Raw genomic sequence first — 26,823 nt, forward strand, 5'->3', positions numbered from 1 at the left:
CAGGATCAATACCAGGCACACGGAGACGAAAGGCGGCAGGGAGCAGACGAGAATACCAAGCAACCTTCCCTTTTTCTTAAAAAAGCAAGTTGCACTTGAAGAATATGACCTTGGTAGAAGAATATGATCTTCAGGTCGAGTCCGGGCCCACAAAAGCGGCACGGGTACCCCGTAAAGTCCTCCGCCGTGCAGAATGTCGACGAGCAAATTTAAGCCCACTGAACAATTTAAGGGCCGCAGAGAGCCAGAGAATCTCTTTTTCTTACTCATCTGGAAAATAAACAAGCTTGTGTTCACTCAAAAATAGCATTTTTACTGCCCCCAAATAAGCAAAAGGGACTTTTTAATGATGATCTAACAGTAATATGTATCCCTGGAGCCTGTGTACGAGCACCAGACAGGCGCTCAAACACTTGCTTTTGGCTTTTCAAGACGTTATTTACGAAAAATGTCCTTCCTTGTGGCCTCTTGAGACACCCCTAGCTCGATGAGCCCACCCCGTGTATACGCCCGCCACTCCAGTGAGGACAGCTTTGTTAAAAAATATATATATATATTTTTTGAAATCAGGCTTCACTACACATCATAAAGTTGCAAGTCAGTTAGACTACTCCTCATCGAAGAAGCTAACCTAGCATGGTTTTGCTGTTAAAATGTGTATTGTTAGTACTGTAGCCCACATAGCTATGCTAGTGTCGCTCACGTTTGTGTCCTGTCCCACGTCAAGTTTGAATGAAATTGACTCGGGACGTCCTTGTGTGCAGTTGGTCCCCCACCCCACGCAAAACTCTGGTAAATTAGTCTCATAATAACTAAAAAAACTAACATAGCACAATGGATTTTGACAGCACAAATAGAGCAGAACAGAATGAGACTATTTTGGCTTCATTCTTAGCCTCGTAATAACTGAAAAACTAACAGCACAATCAGTTTTTACTGCACAAAACAATGCAAATAGAGCAGAACAGAATGAGACTATTTTTGGTTTCACTCTGAGCCCCGTAATAAATAAAAAATCAATATAGCACAATTGATTTTTGCACCACTGAACAGCACAAATAGTTGCAGAACAGAATTAGAGCATTTTGCTTTCATGCTGACCCTGGTAATTACTAAAAAAAATATCATTGCACAATCAATTTTTACAGCACAAATAGAGCAGAGCAACATGAGACTATTTTGGGGTCATTCTCAGCATGTCGTGGGGTCGATGATGTCATCGCCGGACACGTAAATCTTAATAAAAAAGTATGTTGGTCATTTTAACAGCGCAAACCTAGCACAAACGATTGCAACAATTTTTGTTACATTAGGAGTGAACTTGGATGAAACTATGAAATCATCTTTAATAGCTCAAAAACAAGAACAGCACAAACCTTTGAGATTATTTACCAGGGTTCTACGTGGGGTGGGAGGAAGAACTTCACACAGGTCTTGAAGAATGCCCCCCAAAAAATACAAAATCCAGGTTGCTTGACGTACTCACTAACAAAGAAGTATACGAACAAGCGGATGAAGATGACAGCATCATCTCCTAATACAGTGCTTCTCAAATAATGGGGGGGGGCAATGAACTGTCGGGGAGGGGGTGTGAGAGGCAGGGAGGACATTCGATATTAGTGCAGACTTGCCAACATGTATGAATTTGTTGTACTCTGCATGCAATTTGGCTCTTGAATACGCTCCTATGCTTCGCTGCTCTCCATTTTGTTGCAATTCAGTTTCCAGTTCGGCCTGTACAGTACAGATAATAAATATTATAAAATAGAAGTTCCTCAGTCGGGATGTGTTATAAAATATGGTTATGAAAATAGCTCGTCAAAGCATTAAAAATAATGCAACCAAAGTATTGCTGAATTTACTTTTTTATGACACAGCTTGACCAACAATAGCTTTTGTAACAAACCTCTGGGAGTCAAGTCCCTAATCCAATAAAAGTCCATCCAATAAAAGAGAAACTTGGAAAAAATGGGCGCACAAAATACTTTTAGGGTAGGACTAATCATTTGACATAGTGGTGAGATTTTAGAATTTATGAGTTTTTTTTTCCCAGAATAAAGTCATAATTACGAGAAGACAATTTATAAGAACAAAGTTGAAATTGAAAAAAAAAACTAGAATAAAGTTAAAATATTAAGAGAAAAAAGTTGTGTTCTTACAAGAATAATCTCGTAATATTTTGAGGAAAAATAATGTAATTTTAGTCGTGTCGAGTTAAATAGTCTCTCTTCAACGCAATACTAATTCATTGACGGTCCCTAGTATAGACAACCAGCGGTTACAGCAGCATTGGCGGAGCCACAACATTGTCATTGGGGTGGCAATAAGTTGATACCTGAAATGTCCAGATGACCAGTGAGGTGGCCGGAGAGTGACCAAGGGTGACCACGGCCACCGTTGGCCGCCACGTAGCTCCGCCACCGTACAGCGGCGCTTCCCGTGCGAGCTCCCGGAGGTACGGAGCCGAATATCCAACGTACAACTGAAAGCAACTTCACCACGGTACGCCACGGACGTGTCTGCGTGGTGGTGTTGCGTTTTCTTCTTCTCGCGGGTGGCGGGAGTCTAGTGGTAACCAGCTTTGAGGCACATTACCGCACCCACAGTCTGGGAGTGTGGCCCCGAGTTACGAACGTGATACAGCAACCGGATCGGCCCCATCTCGTGGCGGAAGCCAATATCCGATCTTCAAAATACAGCAGATCGGCAGTCGATCGTCCCTATTTCTCAGTAGTAATACAAATATTTCTGTCCCCCAGTGGGGGCTTGACAGGAAATAATAACGTATTAATGTCCTAATACCATGTTTTGTTGTGGCTTGGTTGTCTTGGTTATAGTAGAGTAGGATCTAAACAAAAAAAGTGTCAGGATTCCTGCTACAAAGAATAGCAATTGATTATTTCCATAGCATATGAGGACAATGTTGACGTAATTGTGTATTTTGTGCCTGCGACACACTGCAGCAGCTTCTCACAGTGCATGGTTAATAGGTCACGGGAGATTGGCATTATGAGGAATCAGTTATCAAGCATGCTGCATGCTTGCAAGAGGAACTTTTATCACACTTACACAAAGTATTCATAATATTTTATTTGACACAAAGTATTCATAATATTTTATTAGACATCAGCGTGTGTGGCGACGCATCTTAAGACGTTTTTGTTTCCATCTGCAGGACTTCCAGCACGTCTGTGATACGTTGCGTATGCGATTACAAGCTCATTTTGGCGTATTTATGAATTCCATGGCTGGTTTATCACAGCAGCATGCTGGTTTTAGTCGGCGGTCGGTTATGTAAGGGTGACATGTGCACAAACGCTGCGCATATAAGCGCCCCCCTGACGGCTAACGGAGCAAATGACTTTAGCATGTGATAAAAGCGGGCCGGCGTTTTTACCCAAAAGTGTTGTTAGAGTTGGTAAATACACTCATGTCAAATGGCGATGATGAAAAGGCCACTTGTGTGCCAGGAAAGAAAAATGTCGCTTCGCCTTGTCAAAATTGTAATGGGCACTTGGGAAAATTCTCAAAGTAAATGTACTTGCTTGTGTCACAAATGTGTCTGGTATATACTACTCAAAAATAAAAGTTATGAAAAATAATAAAGCAGCGACGCTAACTAACAGACTCGCAGTTAAAAACAGCAGAATTATTCAGCGGGGAAAACTTCTCTGAAAATTGTAACCACGTGCGTGAAAAAAGTGCGTCACGGGTGCTGTTTGCGGCCCGCGGCTGTTTTTCTTTTTTGTTGGCCCGCAGCACATTCTAAAAATAGAATTTAACAAGAAAATGGTTGAATAAAGTCCAAATATTAAGAGAAAAAACGTTTAAATCTAATGTGAAAAAGGCTGAATTTTACAATAATAATGTAACATTATGAGGGAAAAATAACTTCATTTTAGTAGCATAAAATTGATATATGAAGGAAAAAAAGACATAAAAGTCCTAATACAGTGAGAAACACACAAAACAACTAATAAAGTTGTACTTTTTTGGAAAATTAGGTTTGTGGAAAAAGTTAAAATTTTACGAGAATGAAGTCCAAATTTTATGGGAATAAAGTCATAATTACGACAATTTATAAGAACAAAGTTGAAATTGAAAAGAAAAAAACGAGAATAAAGTTAAAATATTAAGAGAAAAAAGTCCTGTTGTTACGAGAAAAAAATGAGCAGCTTTACAAGAATAATCTCGAAATATTTTGAGGAAAAATAATGCAATTTTAGTAGCGTAAGGTTAAATATTAATGAAATAATTTATGTTTGTTTTTTTTAAGTTGCAATATTATTTAAAAAATAATAATAAAAAATAAAAAAATAAAAATAATAAAAAATAATAAAGTAAGTTTTGGAAAGTTAGTTTGGTGAAAAAAACATTATTATGGGAATAAAGTCATAATTACAAGGAGAACATTTACTAAAAGGAAATTGAAATAGTTGGAAAATGCAAAACAACAAAAATTGGAAAAAAAAAAAAGCAAAAACGTGCGTTCCCACCTACATCGTCACAAAGCTGAGATGCAGGCAATATTTTCTTGGAATATATTGAACTTGTAAACAGATCTGCATGGGTTGGTTGACAAAATATCAAAGTGACCCTTGCATCTTTCCATTTTTCAGCATATGGCCCTGGTGGAAAAAGTTTGGACACCCCTGGTATATGCCGTAAACACACATTTTATACGGATTGTTATTCATCAAACCAGCGAACACAGTCAAGCTAGTGCTTGGTGTTTATGCTTAGCTTTAGTTGTAAAGATTATTCATCACAGAAAACCTCACTGGCCAGCTTATTAACTAATCAAATAAACCTGTCTCTTAGAAATAGATGGGTTTTTTTCTTATGTTATTCACACTAGCAGTGGACAGTGTATTTGGTATTTATGCTAAGCTAACCTACAGACCCATAGTTAAAACGCTTGTAAAATGGTTACTACCCAATTTTGTAACTCATGTCATGAATCTGTCGTGTGTATACTTTGAAATAAATGCTTCTTGCTCTTGATCACACTACCAGTAAAAAGAGCCAAGCTAGCTATGGTATTTATGCTAAGACATGTAGTTAAACCTCTCTAAAGCTGGAAGTATATCTTTGAACAAATTACTGTGAAACATAGTAACATATTTCATAGATTTGTGTAGTATATACTCATAAGTTAATGTGGGTTTTTTTGTGGGGTTTTTTGCCGTTAATTCACATGTTCACATGTGTTTATGCTACGCTAACTAACAGAGCCAGAGTTAAAAGTCTTGTAACAATGACAGAGCTGGAAAATGTTCTTTGAATAAATGACTGGCCAATTTAGTAAGTAAGCTAATTAAACTTTCTACAAGGTAATGGCTGTTGCACACAGCAGCAATGAACAGAGTGAAGCTGCTAGCTTTGTGAAGCTAACTAACAGACTTGGAGCTAAAGCTGCAGTTGTTGTTGTTAAAAGAGTGAATACTTTGAATATAACTAACGTAATAAACATAATATGTATATAATGAAGGGTTCATCGCTGCTGTACGTAGCAAGTGTTATATTATTTGATTGTAATTCAACTTGCACGTGTGGTATATTAGCTTGTGATCCTGTATCCGATGGCTTGAGAAGCATCTGAGGCGGGACGTGGGCACTCGTGTTCAGATAACAGACTAGAGACAGACACGCGTGTCTTGAAAATGGATTCCCAGTGTGTTTTGAATTATTTGCTGTTTGGCAGCCTGCTGTCATAATGTTCTCTTTTCATTTTGACCCTGCCATCCGAGGAAAGAAAATGCGATGAATTGTAAGAAAGTAGCAAATGCATTTTTTTTCCCCATCCGCACAGCAAATTTGCTTGCAGGCTGAGTCAAGATGCTTGTGTGCCTTCCGTCCTCTTGGACATCATCCAGCAGATAGATGCACTACAATATGTTAGCTGTCTGCTCTGCGTTTGCCATAAGGAAGCCGAGTGCTCTTAAATGCATTACTAAATGTTCTTTCTATAAATGATCCAACTGTGTTCCAGCTTTCATGCATCGCTGTGGCGCTAACAGCAGGAGGCGGATGACCCTGAAACCTTAAGCGTTGCCATTGATTCCCCTGACCCCGTTACACAAGCTGCTCAATCATTTTTGAGAGAGTGTACAAACAGCAAAACCAGTGCTCTTGTTTTTATGACTGGAATCTCTTAAGTGTCACCACATCCTGCTTACACGATTGTAACGCACTTTTTGTTTCATGCGTAACTCAAGTTGCTGCCGCTCCTCTGCTAATGTGAGGCCCTTCTTGCCGAGAGGTTTTGACTTTTTTTAATGACTTCCTGTCAGGGAAGGGCATCAATTTATTTGAACGATATACCGCATGTCTGTTTCTTAACATTGTCTACTTTGAAGCAGAGCGGCTGGATACTGCGGCTTAAAAATGGACGACTTGGCTGCGCCTTTCACGCAGAACCTGGCAAAGCGGGATGTGGATACACGAGTGTCAGATAATTAGATGTCTTAGACTTGGAACAATAATACGACAGGGAAGAGGAGTGTGTGTTGAACATCTCACGCCTGTCTCGGCTTTTTTCCGGCTATTCCCTTTCACACTGGACACTGGTGGCGTCCCATCTCTGTTTGGCTCTGATACGACCGGAAAATTGCCAGCATGGCTTCTCGTCCCCTCGTTCGTGTCGGTACTGTTCACACAGAAGTGTCACAGGAAAAGTACGGATTAAGAGCTGACAAATTAAAGCTCCCCTGTTATGCAATAGTGAGTTTTCGAACAGTGCTGCGTGTGCTTGGAGCCTCTTGTCATCATGTGATGATCGCCATCCCTTGCGGCCACATTTGTGTGAGAAGAGGCACTCTAAAGCTTGCCTTTGAAGTTCCATGAGGGAAAAAGCACCTCCCTTATGGGCGTGATTGACCCACCCCGAGCTAGCTAGATGAAAAAAGGGCAGGCTTCGCTACACATCAGAAAGGAAAACTGCACTTTAAAAAAAAAAAATGTTGCCCTTCATTCACAATCCTTATGTGAGACATGAACACAGGTTTTTATTTTTTCTGTGTTCTGAAGATATAAAAACAGCAAAAAGGAGGCAGCTAATGAATGATGCATGTAATGGGACACACCTATGGCGCCTAGAAAGCCCGCTATTAAAACACCTCCAAAAACCTCCAACAAGGTTTTATGGTTTCATATCCATGCTGTAACCACGTAGCAACAGGTACAGTCATGATAACTGTAAGACTTGCAGTATTTTGCAGTACCGGAACTTCCTTCCTGGGCGCGTTGATTTGGCATAGCAACACAGAAACAAACACTACACCTAGCATTAACTTGTCCAAACTCAAGAGCAAAAACACAGCATGAGTGGCGGCAGCTCCGACGTTTTGGTAGCGCCCTGAGGCGTTGGGAGCGAGTGTGTGGTGAAGCTAGTCGCTAGCCGGCCAGTAGCTAGCCGCTGCGGTGTGGCGAGGCGTCACTACGCCAGTAAAGTAGTTCTTCGGCATTGCAGTGTTAATCACGATCATAATAGCAAAGTAAATTGAGCGTTGTTGGCGTTTTTTTGAGGCCTTTTCAGAAGGCTTTATAGGGGGAATAGCTGCGCCCTATTACTTTTGATCTATTCTTATATCTTTGGAACGCACAGAAAAGACAAAGACGTGTGCTCATGTCCCGCATGAGGATTGTGGATGATGGGCACAATTCCAATTCTTTTAAAAGAAAGCCCGGAGCTGGAACTTTGATCATCAGCAAATATGCTAACCGAGCATAATGATGCTGTCAAAAACAACGCATCATTTTTTGGGCGTAATTAACGCATGAGACTCTTTTATAACTTTATTCCTAACTTAAAAGTCGCACTTAAAACAAACCAACGTTGTATATTATATATTATATTTATCTCCAACTCACCAACACATCTCTCGTCCATTCACCCTCAGAGGGACACTTGTCATTCTCACTACACGACACGCACGGTGCATTCACGGACACTCCGAACATCCCAACAACGTCTTTATGATGCATGTATGTGCGGTCGAAATGAACTGAAAGATTGAATATGAATATGAAATGACTGTAATGTTAGCATGCTAATGCTAGTGTTGCTAGCATTTGTGTCCTTAAATTTGAGGTTCTTTGGGACTCTTGTTGTTGTTTAAAGTCCTTACAAAGCGATCCTTCCAACAAACAAAAAGGCAGCAAGCGTTGGCCTTTAGCACAAACTGGTCAGCGTTTTTACGAGCGGAGCATCAAAGCTGCGGCCGCAGATGCTTTAGTGCGTGTTAGTGTGGGTCAAGCTTCCCTAACACGTCTTCCTTAAAGATCCCAAAGTGCACCGTGATAGTATCGTACATTATGCCTCCCTTGCATCATAAACTCTTCCCTCCTTCATCCTTTCCCTCATCGGTCGGTGTGTCATTTCCTTATTTACGTGCGACTAACTACTTCCACATGTTGTGTTTAATATGTGCTAAAGAGCTGCTCCTTTAAGAGGTGCATCAAAGGTATCGCGCGCGCATGACAGCTTTGAGTGTCATGATCCTGCACGACTGTGACACCGGTGTCATTTATGAGGCCGGGAGCGTTACAGAACAATCAGTCTGACCAGCACGCTTTGACGAGGAGACAAACAGGCTTCAGTCATGTGCTGGCATCATCCCCGACCAATTAGAACGCGTAGGCAAAGATGCGGACACCCTTTTATACGGAAAGGTCACGCTAGAAGCACAAAGTGGACACGGCGTACACACACAAACCACCACAATGCCTCCGTGTGCTTATTTTACCCCCGCAGCCCTCTTCTTCTCCAAATTGAATGTACCGTAATCAAGCAAAATGGCGCGCGGGGAGGGGGGGGGGGTTTGCTCCAACGCATAAAGCGCCTGACATTTGAAATCAAAGCCACCTACAAGCAGAGTTGACCAAATTATATTGCATGAAAAAATATGCAGAGTCAAGTATTTTTATGATACCTCCTCAAAGAACTGTTCTATAGACGGCGACGTCGGACGTACTTCACGGGTAGATTTACACAGCCAAGTTTGTCGAAATAGTTGGCAACACTAGTGAGTGCAAGGATATGCGCGTCGCCTACAGTCAAGCGTGCACGAGTGCTGCCGTCTCTGGGGAGCTGCGGTTCATCGAGGGAATGATGAATTCCAACATGTACTGTGAAGCGGAGCATGATCCCCCCCCACTTGGGTGCCGCACGGCAGCTTTTATGACAGTGTATCTTCTCAAGGGACAGTACTGTAGAAAGCAACCGTGTATAAACTCGAGAGTAGTCAGTGTGCAGCTTGCATAGCAGTAGCGATTCACTGCCCGCTGAAAATGAGTCAGCACACTGCCATTATTGCGTAAAAAGCTGGCAGCACATGTGACTACACCTCATAGCGAGCATGTCCAAATTGTGTCTTTGGTGTAAATATTTTGCCTTAATCCTCTTGGGCATGAAATGGAGCAGAGCTGCACGGGTGTTACTGGAATCCTCTTCCACTCCAGCACAAGCTGGTGGGTGTTAGACTTCTCGCGCTCCTCCACCTTCCTTCCTGCAGGTGCTCCCTTGTTGGAGAGACATACTCGGCCACTTCATCACCTTCACCCTCAGCCTCCTTGTCACTTGGAGGTGTGTTTGGGGTCTCTCATCCTGTTGGAAAAATGCCATGCAGCCCAATTTCCACTCCACAATGTCACAGCACACGTTGGAATGAAGCTTTCCTTTAATGAACTGCAGCACTCATGCACACTACCACCACCATGTTATACTAGGCAAGACATAATTATCTTGCTACTCACTTGTGTTGCCAGATGTTTAGTCAATAATGGATGTGTGTTTCCCGTGGATAGTAAATCTATCCTGCCATACAAGCTATACACTGACTAGTAAAGTATATCCAAGTTTGTCTTTTTACCGGCTACATGGTTTTAATCAGTGGCCGAATGCGTCAAAATGTCATTATCGTCTTCTCCATTTGGAGTTTAGTGCAACTACTTAAGGCAACTGTCAGGAATGTGTGAATGTGTTATGAGAAGTGTCCTTTCCGCACATTTTTAGTCACACGTTTATCAGCCTCCAGCTCAATAAAAGTAGAATAAATGTACCCGCTTTTTTTTTTTAAGTCAATCTGCTCAAACTACCTGTTTGGAAAAGCTGCTCCTGGAATACAATTTCCTGTGTGAATGTCATGCCCAAGGGCGATATAAAAGCGGGCAGGAACGGTGAATAATTCATATTCGTGTTCCAAACTGCCTCCCTCTCGGCTTCATCAGGCGTGTCCTCGTCTTTTGTAAGCTAGAAAATATTAGCCAAGTGCAGCCTCTGAACGGAGGCTTTTCTAACAAATTACTTATTGGGATCATTTTATAACACAACCTTTTATCACTTGTGTTGTGATGAAAGATGTGACATTAAATGCATTTTCAGCACCGACACATTTAATAGGAGAGCTTTTTAAAACATTTGCCGCGATAATAAATTGAAATTCCAAAACCCATTCCTGCAGCACAATTAAATGTTTTTGTCGCAGCGTGACACATTTACATTTTGCTCAGCCCGAGGTGTAATTACTTTCATATACGGTACATTTCATTAGGTTTGTGTTGCGTGGGTGGCTTTAATTAGCATCGCTGAAACACAAAAGGAAATAAAATGAGGCTATATTTGACATAACAAACACTGCGCCCGTTCAGTATACGGCATATTTAATCCATTCTGTCGTTTCTTGCATCATCATATTGAAGGGATGCACCGATCAGGGTTTCATGCTGCCGATATCTAATTGTAGATATAGATTAATTATACCTTAATTATACATTCTTCAATTTGTGTCTTCCACCGCTGAGAAAGGCTGGTCATCCCGTCCGAATAATTCAGTTATTATTTTGGGTTATTTGCTAAGCCTTCTGACTGTCACGCGCATACGGGCGAGTGTTGTCCACACGGCTGTGTTGCATGCCGTTTGATGATCGCACCTCGAAAATACTCAACATACTCCATCAAGTGGTTGTTCTACAAATGCTGTAATAATTAAGCTTTTTAATGTGCTACCCCCGCATGTGTGGCAGTTCCACCCACACGGCGGACGTGATTGTTTTTGTTTTGGCACGCCTGCGCACTGGAAGACACTACATGCACGCTAGGATCACTGCGGGCTGCAGTAATACCAGCCGCAGGTTGATTGGCTTTTGTGATTGCCGTTGAAAGTCAATTGTCGGCGCCGAGCACATGATTTTTCACGGAAATGGGCCGATACTCGATCGGAGCATCCCTGTCATATTGCCTTTCTTCTTGTTTTACACCCTGATAGTATTTCAGTGTAGTCTTTAGTGCAGAATGTGCGTGAAGTGTCAAACTATACATGGCTGCATTGTGGTTAAAAAAGTACCGTAGTTGGTCTCACACACACACACACACACACACACTTGAATGAAAGTGTTGTAGAACTGGTGTAATGCAGCAATAGACCAGCAAAGTAGGTGATGTTTGGTCACCGTGGCAACAACAGAGATGCTATTGTGATGCTGTAAGGCACACTAATAACATATGAATAATGTACCCCATGGACTATATGTACTCTTTTTTTTTCCCACTTGAGTGTAAGTGGCATTTGTAGCCCTCCCTTTGGGTTGTAGTCAGAATGCCTTCTAAGGTGTCCAAAGTGTGGCCCGGGGGCCATTTGCTGCCCGTGGCTGTTTTTTTACTGGCCTGCAGCACATTCTAAAAATATAATTTAACAAGAAATGCAGCAAAAATGGAAAAATCAGCAGTAACGAGAATATACAATTAAAAATGTGAAGAGAAAAATGTTTTAATCTAAAAAAAAGTCATTTTATCAGAAGAAGGTTGTAATATTATGAAGAAAAATAATGTAATTTTAGTAGCATAATAATAGGCTTTTTCACCGATATCACAAAGCTGAGATGCACCTTTTTCTTGAAATATACGTAAAGCATATCTTTACAAAAATATCAAAGCTTGCATCCTTTCATTTTTCACTATGTGGCCCTCTCTGGAAAAAGAAAAAAATAGGTCTCTTTAGTGGTCGATGACTTGTGGACAATTAGTTGTTATTCCTGCCTGTACGCTGCAAATACCGTGTTTTTTGGCGTACATTTTCCACACATATGCTTATCAGTCCCCTAAAGGTGTGGACCAACATTTTGTGGTGATTGGGCTTAACACTTTTCCTGTTCCTGTGCATTTATTGAGAGATGTGTGAGAACTAGTCTATCAGAGGGGTCAAACCTTGGGGTTTAAAAACAGCGCCACCATGTGGTGTGAATGTAAAAAAAAATAATAGCACAGTCATCACAGTAGAGGTGCACGTTTTGTTACATTTTTACGGTCTTGTGTGCAGTGGTTCAAGAGTAGAAGAGTCCTAATTTTTACCTTTTATGAAGTTCTGTTTGGGATACCTGTGGATTTCTTTGCTTATGTGTGTGTGTGTGTGTGTTTTCTAGGCCAGGAAGAGGATGGCAGGAAGGTGCTGGTTCTCAGCTACCCGCAGTATTGCCGCTACCGCTCAGTCGTGGCCCGGCTGAGGGAGCAGCCCACCTCGCTGCTCCTCAACCACACGGTGCTGGCGCTGGGCGGCATCGCCGTGCTCGGCGGGAACACCCGGATCCTGTACTGCCGGGACACCTTCGAGCACCCCACCCTGCTGCAGAACGAGAGCATCTGCGACGAGTTTGGTGAGTGCGGCTTTTCTGTTATTGTTTGCCAGTGTGTGGGTGAGTACATTCCATGCCAAGCCTTTCCAATTCAGTATTGCCCACCATTTTCGCACCTTTATGGAGCGCTACGTGGTTCCAAACCAAAATAAGGGCAACCTGTTTCCCCTTCCTTCCCTTTCAAAGGATTGAACTGGAGCTTCACTGTTGTCCACTTGCAATCGCTATGATTTTAATCTGCGTAAGGAATGGTTGATCCAAAATTGATACAAGCAGCGATCAAGCCTCATTTTCAGGGCAAACTCCACCTCTCTCGTCCTGACACGCACATTTTCACAGTGCGGGGATTGGAACCCCAATATAAGTTACACCTTCAAGATGAAGCCCTCTTTATACACAACATCATCATCAAACCGACTTACTTATTCATAGAACTGACGCAGAGCAATGAAGAACTTCATGCCGTGTCTCCTTCCTTCTTTCTGCTGTGACGGTGCCCTCTGTGCGATGAGGCGTTCAGGTGCGCTTGTAATTGTGAGTGTTAGGGGGTAGGTGTTTTATTCACGTACCCCCAATGAGAATTGGCGTACCCCACTTTGGGAACCTAGGATCGATATCATAAAGCTGAGATGCATTTTTTTCTTGAAATATATCTGCATAGATCAATACCAAGAGGAACTGACACTGCATGTGTTGCTTTACAAAATATCAAAGTGGTCCTTGTATCCTTTCATCTTTCAGCATGTGGCCCTCACTGGAGAAAGTTTGGACACCCCTGGTATAACTTTCAAGGTAGCACGTGCTAATTCCAAGGGTGGCAATATTTGTTATTAAAGACTCCATCTAAGAAATGAATGGTCGTTTAAAAAAAAGAAAAGTGATTTTGTTTGTGCTTTTTAACCTTCCGTCACAAGCACCTTCCGTCACTGTATGACGTGCATCCGTGCTTACGGAGAGCTTCAGACCACATCAGTGTTTTTAGTCGCATCAGTAAGCGCTCACTGGATATAGACGTGACTCTTAAAGGGAAGCTTTATTATGCCGTCAATGTGCTTTTCATTTAGTCTCAGCTGCAGTTTTAACACCGCAGGAGTGTGGGGGAGGAGGCGTGGGGTTGTCGTCGTCGTGTTTTTAGGAACACGAGCGGTGACCGCCATTCAAACATTCAAACAGCCTCACCTATCACTACATTCTGCGGCTCCACTCAGGAATTTTGAAGTGCTAGAACATGTCTGCTTTGCCATTCACAGTGAACGCACGCACACACACACACGCACACGCACGCACGCACGCACGCACATACACACACACACATAGTGCTCACTCCAAGCCTTGCTACAACAAATTCATCACGTTTAGTGAAATAACAGCTCCACTTGTTCTTTTTTTGATTCTCTCCGCTGTTAAATTGACTAGTAAGTAAATTGCCTTTTAAGCGAGCGGGCAGAGAAAGGGGGGAAAAAACGATTTTTGGGATTGGAAAATGAGTTATGAATAGTAGCGCCAACATCCTGTGGCCGCCGTTGCTCATACGCTTGGCTCAATGTTGCCATTCCTCCCTCGGCGAGCCACATTTAAGCTAAAGGTTTATTTTCAGAAGCTGTAAGGGAGCCGACTGCAGGTTTTCTCATGTTATCCACTCTAACAAGCTTTACAAGCCCACTTTTTTTTGGACATAAATAAAATATATATTCCTGCTTGCTTGGACATTTGTTTGTGCTTGGTTTCAAAACAGCGAGTGTAATTTCCATCACGCCGCCAAGAGCCCTGGAGGGCATCTCGCTTATTATAAGCACAAAAACACACTGGGAAGGTTTACACATATACATGCTCAGCCTCACCACCATTTCCTGGCTTCCTATGAAAAAAACCTGTCATATTAAATCCACTTTTATTAGGATAAAATACCAGGAATGTGAACACATAAGTAATGCTGTCCAGCTGTGACATAATAAACATGTGATTTCAAACCGGATTGCCTTTCCCTTTTGCATGAGGCTGCGTCAGGTGGTCAGCGAGATGAAAAAAGTGCTGTGTGAAATGTTGTGAAGAGATCAAAAAATGGTGCGATTCAGTCTATTCCTGGCGGCCTGGTTATGGATTCATCACAGCGCCCACAGTAGGTGGACCAGCACATTGATTATATAAGCAGCGAGCGAGCAAGCAAGCAGCAAGCTCACTCTGATATATATTTATGCGCCGTGATTTATACGCATTTGTCAGGGCCCGTTTGGAGCTATCAGCGTCATCTGCGTGCTATTGTGCCGGCGGTGGTATTAGAGCTCTGTACTGTATTGTACTGTACTGGATGATGTAAGGTCGCCCCTGCTCTCAACAAAGACACTCAACAGGCTTTTATCCGACTCAATCTGCTGCTTTTAAAGCGCCCTGAACAGGAACTCTTGTTCTTAGCAGACCTCAAGCCCTGTAAGACAAGCCTTAGCCACAAAAATAAGGGGCATTTTTTAAAATGACTGACAATTTTCCATGCCTTTTTTTATGGTTGTTACCTCCATCGCATCAGAGGCAGGATGTACCTTTACTCCATCTTCACTAAACTTTGAATTGGTTTGGTGAAGAGCTTGTCAAGGGATCCAGGAGGTTAATTCATTCAGTGTAAGAATCAAATACACCTTAGACTTCAGACTTTCTTTACTTTCTTTACTTTACTTTCCTGTTCTTCTCTCTTGTTTTGTAGAACCTCGAGAGTCAAGTAATTCGCAGAGGGAATATGCACAAAAATGCGAGTTCAGCAGCCATCAAATCAAAAAGTCCTGGCCCGTGTTTTGCTTTTTTATTGTTCTTTTTTCTTACTTTTCAAAAAGATGGTCCACCTTTAAAGCGGTTTGAATCCAGCGGCGTCCCAATACGAGTTAACTTCTTTTTACACTTGCGTGCCAGTTGAGACGTCTTAAAATGCGGCTGCACACATCGGCTGTGCAGTCGGACGAGGCAGTTTGACCCAGGAGCAGATTATTTGTATTTGCCTTATTTCAGAAAATACTAGCATAACGGTACACTTGCATGAAAGTTAAGATGTGTTAGAATGCGACATAAAACATCACCCGCGTCATTTGGTGCCAGTTTGACTCTGAAATGGATGATTGCTACTCAACATTATTGCAAAAAAATTGCTGGTATAAGAGTAGTTAATTTCTTGTGTCATATTTATTATTCCATTCATGTTTTTGTATCTGCATTTTTTAGAAAAATAGCAAAAATTAAATGTAAGGCTTAGTTAGCCATTTTTTAAATCAAAACTTAAAACAGAATAGTGGAATTTTTTGAGGGGAGGAGTGGAAGAAAATAAAAGGCAGTGATGTCATGATAATGTCATGGCATTGCCTCATTGCCCTGGAAGTCCAGTCAGATTGCTGGTTTCTATACTGTTGTTTGCCTCTAAGAGGCATATTTGTCTGATCTATTCCGATTGCTGATATGTAGTGATGCATAAACAAGCGTCATTGTCTTCACTTGCGTTGTTTTCTACATTTTTCAGCTGGATTTTCTGAGGGAATTTGCATTGTTTCATGTTTGAAATCCATCCAATAGCGCAGGGATGTCCCAAGTACGGGCCGGGGTCTATTTGCAGCCCGCAACATTTTTTTTACTGGCCCGTGCCACAGTGTAAAAATATAATTTAACAAGGAGACTTAAAAAAAAGTAGTAAAATGGAAAAATCTGCTGTAATTTTCCAAGAAAATAGACAAAATATGAAGACAAAATAGTTGTAATCTAACAATAACAAGTTTTAATTTTATAATATGATGAGTAAAAATTAATGTCATTTTAGTAGCATAGAGTTGAAATATTAAAGAAAATCTATATTATTTTAAAAGATTTTATTTTTCTTTTAGATAGTGGTTAATTTCTTATTACACTTGCAAGAGACGTAATAATGTTAAAATGGGACTTAAAGTGTTTTATATTCAGGTTATCGCAAAACAATGCAAGTATAACAGTGGTTTACTTCTTTTTACATGTCCATGGCAATTAAAAATGTTAAAATTTAACTTAAAACATCGCCTGTGTAGGTACTGACCTTGGAATTGCTGAAAAAAAGCATCAGTGGTGGTTAACGTCTTTTTATACTTGCATGACAGTTGACGTGCCTTTAAAATGCGGCTTAAAACATTGCCTGTGCAGTTGGAGGGAGTTTGACCCTGGAATAGACGATTCATATTTTCATTATCACAAAAAAATGGATTCCAACCACATTTAACTTCTTTTTACACTTGCATTGCAGTTAACCGTGTTAAAAATAATAATTTAGATTTTGACATTATTCCAAGAAATTGCTAGTGTAACAGTGGTTAACTTCTTTTTACACTTGCCTGACAGTTAAGATGTTCAAACGTGTCTCAAAACATTGCCTGTACATTTGGAGAGATTTTGACCTTGGAGCAGATGATTTTTATTCACATTATTACAAAAAATGCCCTTTTACTTTTTACACTTGCAAAGCAATTACAAATGTTAAAATGTGACTTCCGACATTGCCTGTGCAGTTGTTAAGCATGGAAATGATGTTTGATAGTTAGACCCTGGAGGAGATTATTTCCGAGCACGTCATTAAAGTATTGCTTCAAAATAAAAAAGAAACCACAAGTGAACCAATGAAATCATTTGTTCCAAAAGGTCTGACCAAGACTGAAACATACAAAAACCGAGGCACTCTTCATTCATTTGTTCATTTTCTATGCTGCTTATGCTCAGTGAATCCAATTAATTTGTTCAAGACACCCGGAAGTACTGAGAAAAACACGAAAACCAAGGTTTGACTGTACGTTGTAATGTGCATAGTTTTAGTTGACAGCATTAATAACAAAGAAATTTGACAAACAACTCCGCCATCCTCCCCACACCCTGTGTTTCTCTTCCGTTCACTGTTAGACTAGTCGCAAGAACAAACATACAGTATATGCACTTCATGTGGAATGACAGCTTTTGTTTACAGTATATAATTACAATAATCAGGCCTTCTTTCCTGCTGGGAGGTGACGACAACCACAATACTCTTCTGCGGGGCCCCAATTGGATACCTGCCTCAGGGAATGTAATATAAGTCTTGCACAATGGCTGAAAAAGGAAATATGTGGCCTCATCGGCTGCAAATGTCCACCTTCTCACTCTCTTATTGTGCTGTAAGAACAGTGCCACCGTGCTCCGGTTCTGTTGAGAAATACTGCAAATAGTTGAAGTGGGCTGAGATGAATAGGCTTTCAAGGTGTCGCAATCAAGTGTTACTCACTCGTTTTTGGCAGGGAGGCCGCCGCGGCCTGCGCAAAGCGAAAGCATTTCAAACACGTAAGACGTCGGAGGTGCCTCATGGATTTCTCTGAAACGCAAGTCAGAGTCTTTTTTGACAGCGTCTCCTTTGGGCGTCCCTTAAGGGAAATATTATGAGCTACACTTCCCACCCAACCCCCCGCCACAATGTCCCGTCCTCCTCCTCCTCCTTCAAATTGTGGGGTTGTGCTGACCTCTCTTTCCCCTCTGTGCCAGAAAGACTACTCTCCTTGTGGGCTTAAGTCAACACTGCTTTCAAAAGTTAGCCGGCCAATCATATTGGAGGGGAATCGTATCCTTTATTCCCTAAATAGCAGAATGCATAGAATAACTGCTCGATATGTCATTGCCTGTGTTTGTCTGAAAACTCTCCATGCTGGTTTGCTTTTATTAATCAGGGATTTCTACTGGAATCTTCCACAGTGGGGCGAGTGTATATGTGCTTTATTGCTTTGCAAGATTAATATTGTTGCAAAAACACAACTGTACAGTCTATAGTGGCGTGAGTTATAAACCCGTGTCTCGTATAAATCTCACTCGTTGCGCACCGGGGTACGCCAGGAGGAGGGGGGAAAAAAGGCTCCATCTGAGGTCACCTCCCTCCAAAAAACATTGACTCCTGCTTAACAAGAACGTACAGTATGATGTCACTCTTTCCACAACTACAGCCTCTCTCTGGCTCGCTCTTTTAAACATGTAATCAGATTGGATGCGATGAAATACGCCAATAATGTTTATGTCATAGGGAGGGGGGCCGTAGTTGGCTTTTCCAAAAAGGACAGTTGCAGTAACTTTACATGATACATATGTTAATAGATTTTTAACAAGAGCACTGTGACAAAAGAAATAATATAACATACATGACAAAAGGTTATCATTTGTTATTGTTATGATGTTATTGTTTTTTAGGTATTTTTTTAGGGTTTTTTTTTGTAAATTCCTAAAAACTTTGGTAAAAAGAGGAAGGGTCGTTAACCTTTTTTCACTAAATGATATATATATTTTTGGAAATAAAAAGTTGTACAGCATACAAATATATATTTTTTTAAATGCTGAAGTAGAAAAGTTAGAGAAACACAAAATGTGTGTATAAACTTGGGTTATATTTGTTTTTATGCAATATCTTTATGCAATTTCTTTTCAACAAAATTAAAGAAGAAAACAATAATAAAAGAATACAGCTACAGTTGATGCCAGGGGTGTCCAACTTTTTCCAGCGAGAGCCACATAGTGAAAAATGAAAGGATGCAAAGGCCATTTTGATATTTTATATTTTATTTTATTAGTATAAAATTGTTTTTTCTCTTTTTTTGGTTTTCTAAAATTTTCCAAATATTTAAACTTTCTTCTTAAATAATCTTGTATATTTTCTTTTCATAATATTATGACTTTAACTTTATTTTTGTTTGTTTGTTTCTTTACGACTTTTAAAAAACAAATTACTTTTTCTTTAATATTTCAGCTCTATGCTACTAAAATGACATAATTTGTCCTCATATTAATACAGAGTTTTTTCTCATGAAATTGCGATTTTTGTCATTAGAATGCATTTTTTTTCTGTCAATATTTTGATTTTATTGTCATAAAATTGTAGCTCTTATTTCACTTCCGCTTGTTTTTTTTTATTTTCCAACTATTTAAATTTTGTTGTTGTAAATGTTCTTCTCGTAATTACCATAACATTTTGACTTTATCCTCATAACATTAAAACAATTTCCACAACCTAATTTTCCAAAAACTACAACTTTATTTGTTGATTTGTTTGTTTCTCATAATATTATGACTTTAAAGGAATGACATCTTTCTTTAATACTTCAACTTTATGCGGCTAAAATGACTTTATCTTTCCTTATAATATTACGACATTGTTCTTCTAAAATTACGACTTTTCCTCGGTTTCACGTTTTCTCTTCATATTTTTTTGTTTATTTTTGTTTATCGTTTTCGCATTTTTTTTTGTGAAATGATATATTTAGAATGTATAGAATGTAAAAACAGCCACGGGTTGCAAATGTCCCGGGATATGCCAAACACTGGCGCAGACTGTAACGATTGACATGTAGACTTTGTCGAGTCAGAGACTTTGCAAGAAGAGACCTAAAGAGAAACAAAGCATAGCCCAATGGAAGAAGAAATGTCAACTGATGATTTTAAAATCCCAGCAGGACGCTTTCTTTGGGTCCAGGCCCAGTGACTTTCAGGACTGACACATGTGCCACATTTGCAACAATAAACGGGACCAGCCCTTCCAGTTATACATATTTTGCAAAGTCGTCACGAGGAAAACTAGCATCTGTGCTGAGGGCGATGCGTCAATCAGGGGTTAATGGCCTCGATCCAGGATAATTAGCTAACGACAAGCACTTGCAAGGGTTTCATGTAAATCCATCATCCGCTACACATACCAGATGTTTTAACTTGTTGTTATTATTATTATATGCAATAAAATCAGCAGCCATTTCATTTGGTACACCCTTAGATCTGTTTCAGTAGTACTGCTCAGTTGGAAAGTTGTTAATTTATCAGTCATATTGATATTGTGCTTGTAGAGAACTGTTTATATTGCCCGTCTCATGTTAGCTAAATAAGGTAACCAAAATCGTGTTATTGTAGCAACTTTATCGCCGACTTTTATAGCCTTGACTTGCAGCTGCATTATTAATATCCCCTCAGTATGGGAAAAACAGAGTTAGAACATCATATCGAGTGTAAAGCACCTTCTATTATGTCTCTGGTCTTCAACGTCACATGTTTTTACAGCTGTGGCTCTTTTTGAACTCTTCCCCTCATGGCGGTGTGTTCACAGACGCCGGGAAATCTAAACGGTTTCAGATCCAAACTGGAAGAATCCAATACCTTGAATAGGTTCTTCTGCTCTGTTTCTTATAATCATACTTGAAGAGTCCAAGTCATAGTTGAAGGTACATGGATTCTTCATTGTTATTTATCGTAGTGTAGAAGTCTTCTTTGACAGAAAGAAAGGCATAATGTCTGAATTGAACATCAAATATTCCTCGATTCCTGTGAGTCTGTTATCTTATTTATGTCTTCTATGTCTAATTTTCTCTCATTATATCTACAATACACGTGTAAAGGTGACTATCTGGGTCTTATTTCATGTCTAGAGGCTTTTAATCATGTTAAACCCGTATTTAGAAGATCGTAAACAGGTTTTCTATGCCATAACTACGAAAATATTCAATTTATTAATATTGAATGCTACTTTGCCGTCGAGTCTGTAGCTAATTAACCGCGAGGGACGGCTGTATCACTATTATCAAATAAGTACTTTGTTTTCTCACCGATAACACAAAGCTAAGATGTGGATGTTTTTGTTCAGATAGTTTAGCATATATTGAATTGGTTTTACAATCTTTAATGTACAGTATGTATCAAGATACGTACCAAGTGCCGAGATGTGAGCCAAATTTTAATTTTGGCGTACCTTTACCTCTGTTTTTGACGGCATTTATTTATATTTTGTGTTCAACATAACTTGAAAAGTTCTGAATGGATTTGGGTGAAATTTTCAGGAATTGTCGGAAATGGGATATGGAAGAAGTGATTACACTTTGGGGGTGATCCGGATCACCATCTGGACCCAGGAATTTTGTTAAGGTTTCTTCCTTTAATGTTGCGAGATAGGATATCGACATTTTGTGCATATAACTCCACAAAAACAGTCAGAGCACTATTACAGGACAAGTTTCCAACAGGTTCTACAAAACATCAAAGACTGATCCAGATAATGGAATAATTCCAGATACTATTATCCAGAATATGAAAAAATAGGGGACCTTTGGACTTTTCATCATAGGAAGACAACAAATAAAGCTATAACCATGCAACAAACATCATTATATATATATATATAGCCAAGACACTGTGGAATCTGGAGTGTGCCAACGGATTTGTTGTATCTTCAAAAGCTATGGAGCTAGACCAAGAAGAAAACCGCCATTACGGAAAATGCCATTTTTGTGAATAACCACTGAACTAATATTGATATCATTATGAATCCCATTGCTAATGGTATGTTTCCATGGTCAAGGATTCTTAATATCTAGACAAAATAAATGTAGGGCTAATATTTATGGCGTAAATCACAATATGGGGGGAAGGAACTATGGCACTTGGTGTAGGTCTGCGCTCTCCGAGTGCTTTTCTATTTTGGTGTTAAACTATTGACTTGTCTCTCTGGTGGTTTCATAAATTCATGTATGCAACGTGGACTTAAACGGCAGCACGATTCCATTGAAATGATGAAAAGGCACGGTGGCTTTTATTGGTTCCTGTAAAGGAGTACACTGGGAGAGTCATGTTTCCACAAAATCATTGTGACGCAATCCCCAAATTTCCCCGCAAGATTAATACCAGAAGAGCCTGTCGCAGCCTGACTGACTCATGAGCACACAAACTAGACGCTGTTTACAAAGTGTGCTCTTGCCGCTTGTGTGTGTGTGTGTGTGTGTGTGTGTGTGCGCAGGTACAGGCAGGTTCTTCTCGCTTGTGTAACGTCGCTGACTGTCCGACATGTTTTTGTGGCGTCCTTACACGACAGGAGAAAACTAGAGCTCTGGTGTTTTACAGCTTTTTTTTTTCCTGAAAGAAATGCTGGCTTGCCTCCACAATCGTGGCAAATTTGCACATAATACATTTTTAAACATGGGGCAGATATGTTTGCATACATTTTTAAACACAGGCAGATATGTTTGCGTTCTTACCAGCACGTGCTATGGAGTCATTGTCTTTTATAATGAATTATAAATAACCACCCCCCGCTACAGAGTACAATAAATCTGCATATTTTTCTTTTCTTTCGTTCCTTTTCCTTCCTTAGTGAGCTTTTGGAAAACTCCGGCGAGGGTGCAGATTTTCAAAAACGCCGGTTTGAGCGTGTGTATGTCAGGAGTGTCCAAACTTTTTCCACCGAGAGCCGCATACTGAAAATCAAGGGATATACGGGGGCCACTGACATTTTTATAGATTTTTTATTTTGTAAAAAGGAAAAAACAAAAATACACTTTTCATGTACTTAAAAAAATAACTTTGTTTTATTATTCGTAATTAGTATAAACATTTCAGCTTTTCCAAACATTTAGCCTTTTAGCTCTATTTTTACCATTTTTTGGTTTAATTTTATTTCTACAGTGTGCCGTGGGTCATTTAAAAAAAAAAAAAGCTGCGGCCCGCAATACGAGTAGTTATTGATTTATGGGTGCTGGTTGCATTTTGGACCGTGGAACTTTTTGTTGATTTGTTCCAAAAGCTTTGCCGAAAACCGAAACGTTCAAAAACCAAGGCAGTTTTTCCCATAGAAAATAGTGTAAATCCAATTAATTAGTTCCAGACTCTCAAAAATATGAACAGAAAACATTTTATAGAGAATACTTATAGTTTTACATGCAGAAAACAATGCAAAAATTCTAAATGACAAATGGATGGAAATTGTTGTTGATGCGGACTTCCCCCACAACTTGGCAAGATCAAATTCAGTAATGTTTCTCACCTTTATCAAGTGCTGGCATTCGCAACTTCCTTTGGCCCCACGGTAGGTTATTTCGCAGTCGCACTCGATAAAAAATGGACGGACAGTGAGTCAGCAACATGTAGCGTGCTTTGATTGGGCACTCTATTTCACGGAACGATACCGGGCAGGGCAAACGGAGTAGTTTGTTACGTACAATACCGAAAAACCGAAACAGCGCACAAGTGCAGTGAACTGAGGCGTACGAAAACGGAGGCTTGATTGAACAAGCATTATGCTGATCCCTTTGCACACGTACACCTCATAACTCACATTATTGACAAATAATTGCGGCAGGATGTGCGACGAATTCAGCTGACTGGCCAAATGGCCTTGACAGCTGGTGAATATGGTTTTATGTGGACAGAGATTTTTTTTTCTGAATGCCACCGTTTTTTTGTTGTTTTATTTACAGTGTAGTGAGGGAAAATGTTTTTGAAAATATCCGTGCCCTGAAGAGGCAAACATGGCCTATTTTACTGTGGGAATGATTGTAATTTATAATCATTGTGGTTTAATGCCGTGCAGCTTTTCACAATGATGGAGTCGCAGTGATTGGGCTCATTTGGTGGGCTCAATGCCATCAAGTGTAACTGGAGCGTGATCTATTAGAATACATATGTTTTATTGATGTACGAGGCCTCGTGTTTATCCCGCCGTTCATTTATTTATAGGTCGATGCTGAGATTTTTCTCTTTTTCTTCCAGTAATGAATAGGATAAGCCTTGAAGCTTATCCACCGCTCGCTTTCATGCCCCCCTCCCCTCCCCTCCCCCCGCTATCGCTCTCTCTGAAAAAGCCAAATTGAAATAGTGCATTTCTTTACAGCCTCCAGTCGTACAGAGCGCTTTTGCTGCAGTCTGTCAGCATCACTGATGTGCAAGCGTTTGAAGGTGATCCTGTTTTAGCAAATCCTGCCGCATTATGTAACTTGACTGTTTTACATTTGGCACTCACGGAACAAAAACGGTATTTGGGCCAGTCCCTCCGAGTGTGTGCACAACAGAGGATTTAGTTTATGTATTTATCCATCAGGAGCGCCTCTGGTGACACGTTCACCGGTCGCGTATTTATTTACAGTGGGTGCAGTTGGCCCGCGAGTGCAGATATTGCGCCTGGCTGGACTTTGGCCCCATGGGAGAGTGAGTTGCATAATCACACGCTGCACTGTGGAGCTGAAACACCGGGCGATATTATTAAGTCGGCGCAGGTCGAAGGTTGGCACATTCCTCAGCGAGGTTGTCAGTCAGTCAGATATGGGTTAAGATTACTTACTGAGCACTTAGCGAGCCGTATCATGAGGCCATCACAAGACGAGGAAGCGGTTGGAAGAGTTTGATCCGTAACGCTAGTTGACTTCCAAGTTGTTCTCATTCCAAAACAATTCCTGCCATGCTTAAACTGTCGCCGTCTTAAAACCTTTCACTGTTACAGGCCCCGATTATGCATTAGTGACTTTTTAATGAAGTTCGAAGACCAAACAAAGAGACGAGGAGAGGAACTTAGACGCTCGCTTTTGAAGTTGCAACTTGATGTCATGAAAGAAAAACTTGTGGACATGATACCACCTCTGACTCGCCCCTAGCAAGATGTATGCAACTGTCATTTCACAGTGGACATCTTTGTTAAACAACAACAGGCTTTGTGATACATCTTAAAACAAAGCCCTGAGCTCTGCCAATTGTCCGTCACTCAACTACAGATGTGGGGGCTGTAAGTTTGATCATTTTGTTTTTCTTTTTGTAGGCAAATCTAGCGTGATATTGCTGTTGCTAGTGGTTCAAATGTGCAGTACACCTCTCATGACAATTTTAAAAAATGGTATAAAAAAAGGTTTTTCGATTAAATCGATTATCGGCGATAATTTGTAGCACAATTATTGACCACCAAAATTTGTTATCATGGCAGGCTTAACTGTTAGACTGCATATACTGACCTTGTATAGGTTCCAATGGGTTGACATTGACGTTGAGTGTGATATGCCATTTTATGACACCAGTGCGGCTTATGTATGTACAAATCAATTTTTTCCTCTAAATTTAGTAGGTGCGGCTTACATACCGGAATTTTTTCCTCTAAATTTAGTAGGTGCGGCTTACATACCGGAATTTACTGAATTTTTGATAGATTGATCAACATTATGTTGTCAACGCAGTAAAATGTGCCATTCTTTTTGTTCTTTTGTCGCGGTAGAATGTCACATGTGACATCCATCTTTTCGCTTGACTTTTGTGGCCAGAAAATGTTGTTTGAACTCTAAATTGTACCACTTAGGGGTTGTTTTAACTGTCAAGGTTCCATTGTTTCATTGTGATTGTGCAGCTACATCATATCCTCCACTGTAAAATGACGTTCATGATTTTTTTTTTCATGTAAAAAAACAAAACATTATTTTCTTGCTGTGCAGAAGGAAAGCTTGAGCCCTTACACCCCCCTGTCGAACACACACACGCACACACACACACAATGAATCAGATGAGAATGATTTTATAATCCGCATGTAAAAAAACAAAACATTATTTTCTTGCTGTGCAGAAGGAAAGCTTGAGCCCTTACACCCCCCTGTCGAACACACACACGCACACACACACACAATGAATCAGATGAGAATGATTTTATAATCCGCAGCAATAATAAACTTCTTTGAACGCTTTAATTGGCTCTTCCTGGAACGGCACAGTTGCGCTTCATTTCATCTGATGAAAGCGTAATGTTGCTTCTCCCCCCTCCTCCCCCGAGGGGGGAGCATGCACAACAGCGCACAAATAATGAATTAAGAACACAACTCCTTTTTTTTCCCCCCTCCCTGTTCCCCAATTTTATTATTTTGTCCCTAATGACTTTCATAATAACGAAGCAGGAAAATTCACAGAGAAACAGTTCCGTCGTGTTATATTACTTGCTAGGTTGAAGAGATTGCTGTTGTGGTTTTTCTTTTTTTCAGCTAATCCAAATTCTGATTCCTGGAAAGGTGTTCATGAAGGTCACTTGGAAGCTCGGTTGTTGTGTGAAGCATTGAGACAATTTACAGAACACATTTGTCTTGTAGGAGAAGGTCAACAGAGCAAGCTTGGAATATACCAGGGGTGTCCAAACTCTTTCCACCGAGGGTCACATACTGAAAAGTCCAAGGATGCAGCCGATCACTTTGATATTTGTATACATTTTTTTATATTTTGTAAAAATGTTTTTTTGTGTTATTGTCAATATTCAAGCTTTATTTCTTTACATAATGCCTTTAGTTAGGGATGCTCCGATTGGCCACTCATTGGTATCGGACGATTTCCGTGAAAAATCACGTGAACAGCATATGTGAGCTCTCAAAGACCACTGAATCGCGTATTAAAATTATCACCGGCTTAGGGTGAATGACATAT

General features: G+C 40.4%; 1 protein-coding gene across 6 annotated transcripts in view; it reads left to right on the top strand.

The window, feature by feature from the left end:
• The window catches only part of arid5b (AT-rich interaction domain 5B), a 154,577-nt gene that overhangs the window by 84,061 nt on the left and 43,693 nt on the right, over nt 1-26,823 (top strand). For all 6 annotated transcript variants that reach the window (XM_054798655.1, XM_054798658.1, XM_054798656.1 and 3 more), the window contains one exon: nt 12,421-12,651. In XM_054798655.1, coding sequence (XP_054654630.1) covers nt 12,421-12,651 — 231 coding nt within the window. The remainder of the gene's footprint in view (nt 1-12,420; nt 12,652-26,823) is intronic.

Source organism: Dunckerocampus dactyliophorus, chromosome 14, assembly GCF_027744805.1.
Source record: "Dunckerocampus dactyliophorus isolate RoL2022-P2 chromosome 14, RoL_Ddac_1.1, whole genome shotgun sequence".
NCBI classification, from domain to species: Eukaryota; Metazoa; Chordata; class Actinopteri; order Syngnathiformes; family Syngnathidae; genus Dunckerocampus; species Dunckerocampus dactyliophorus.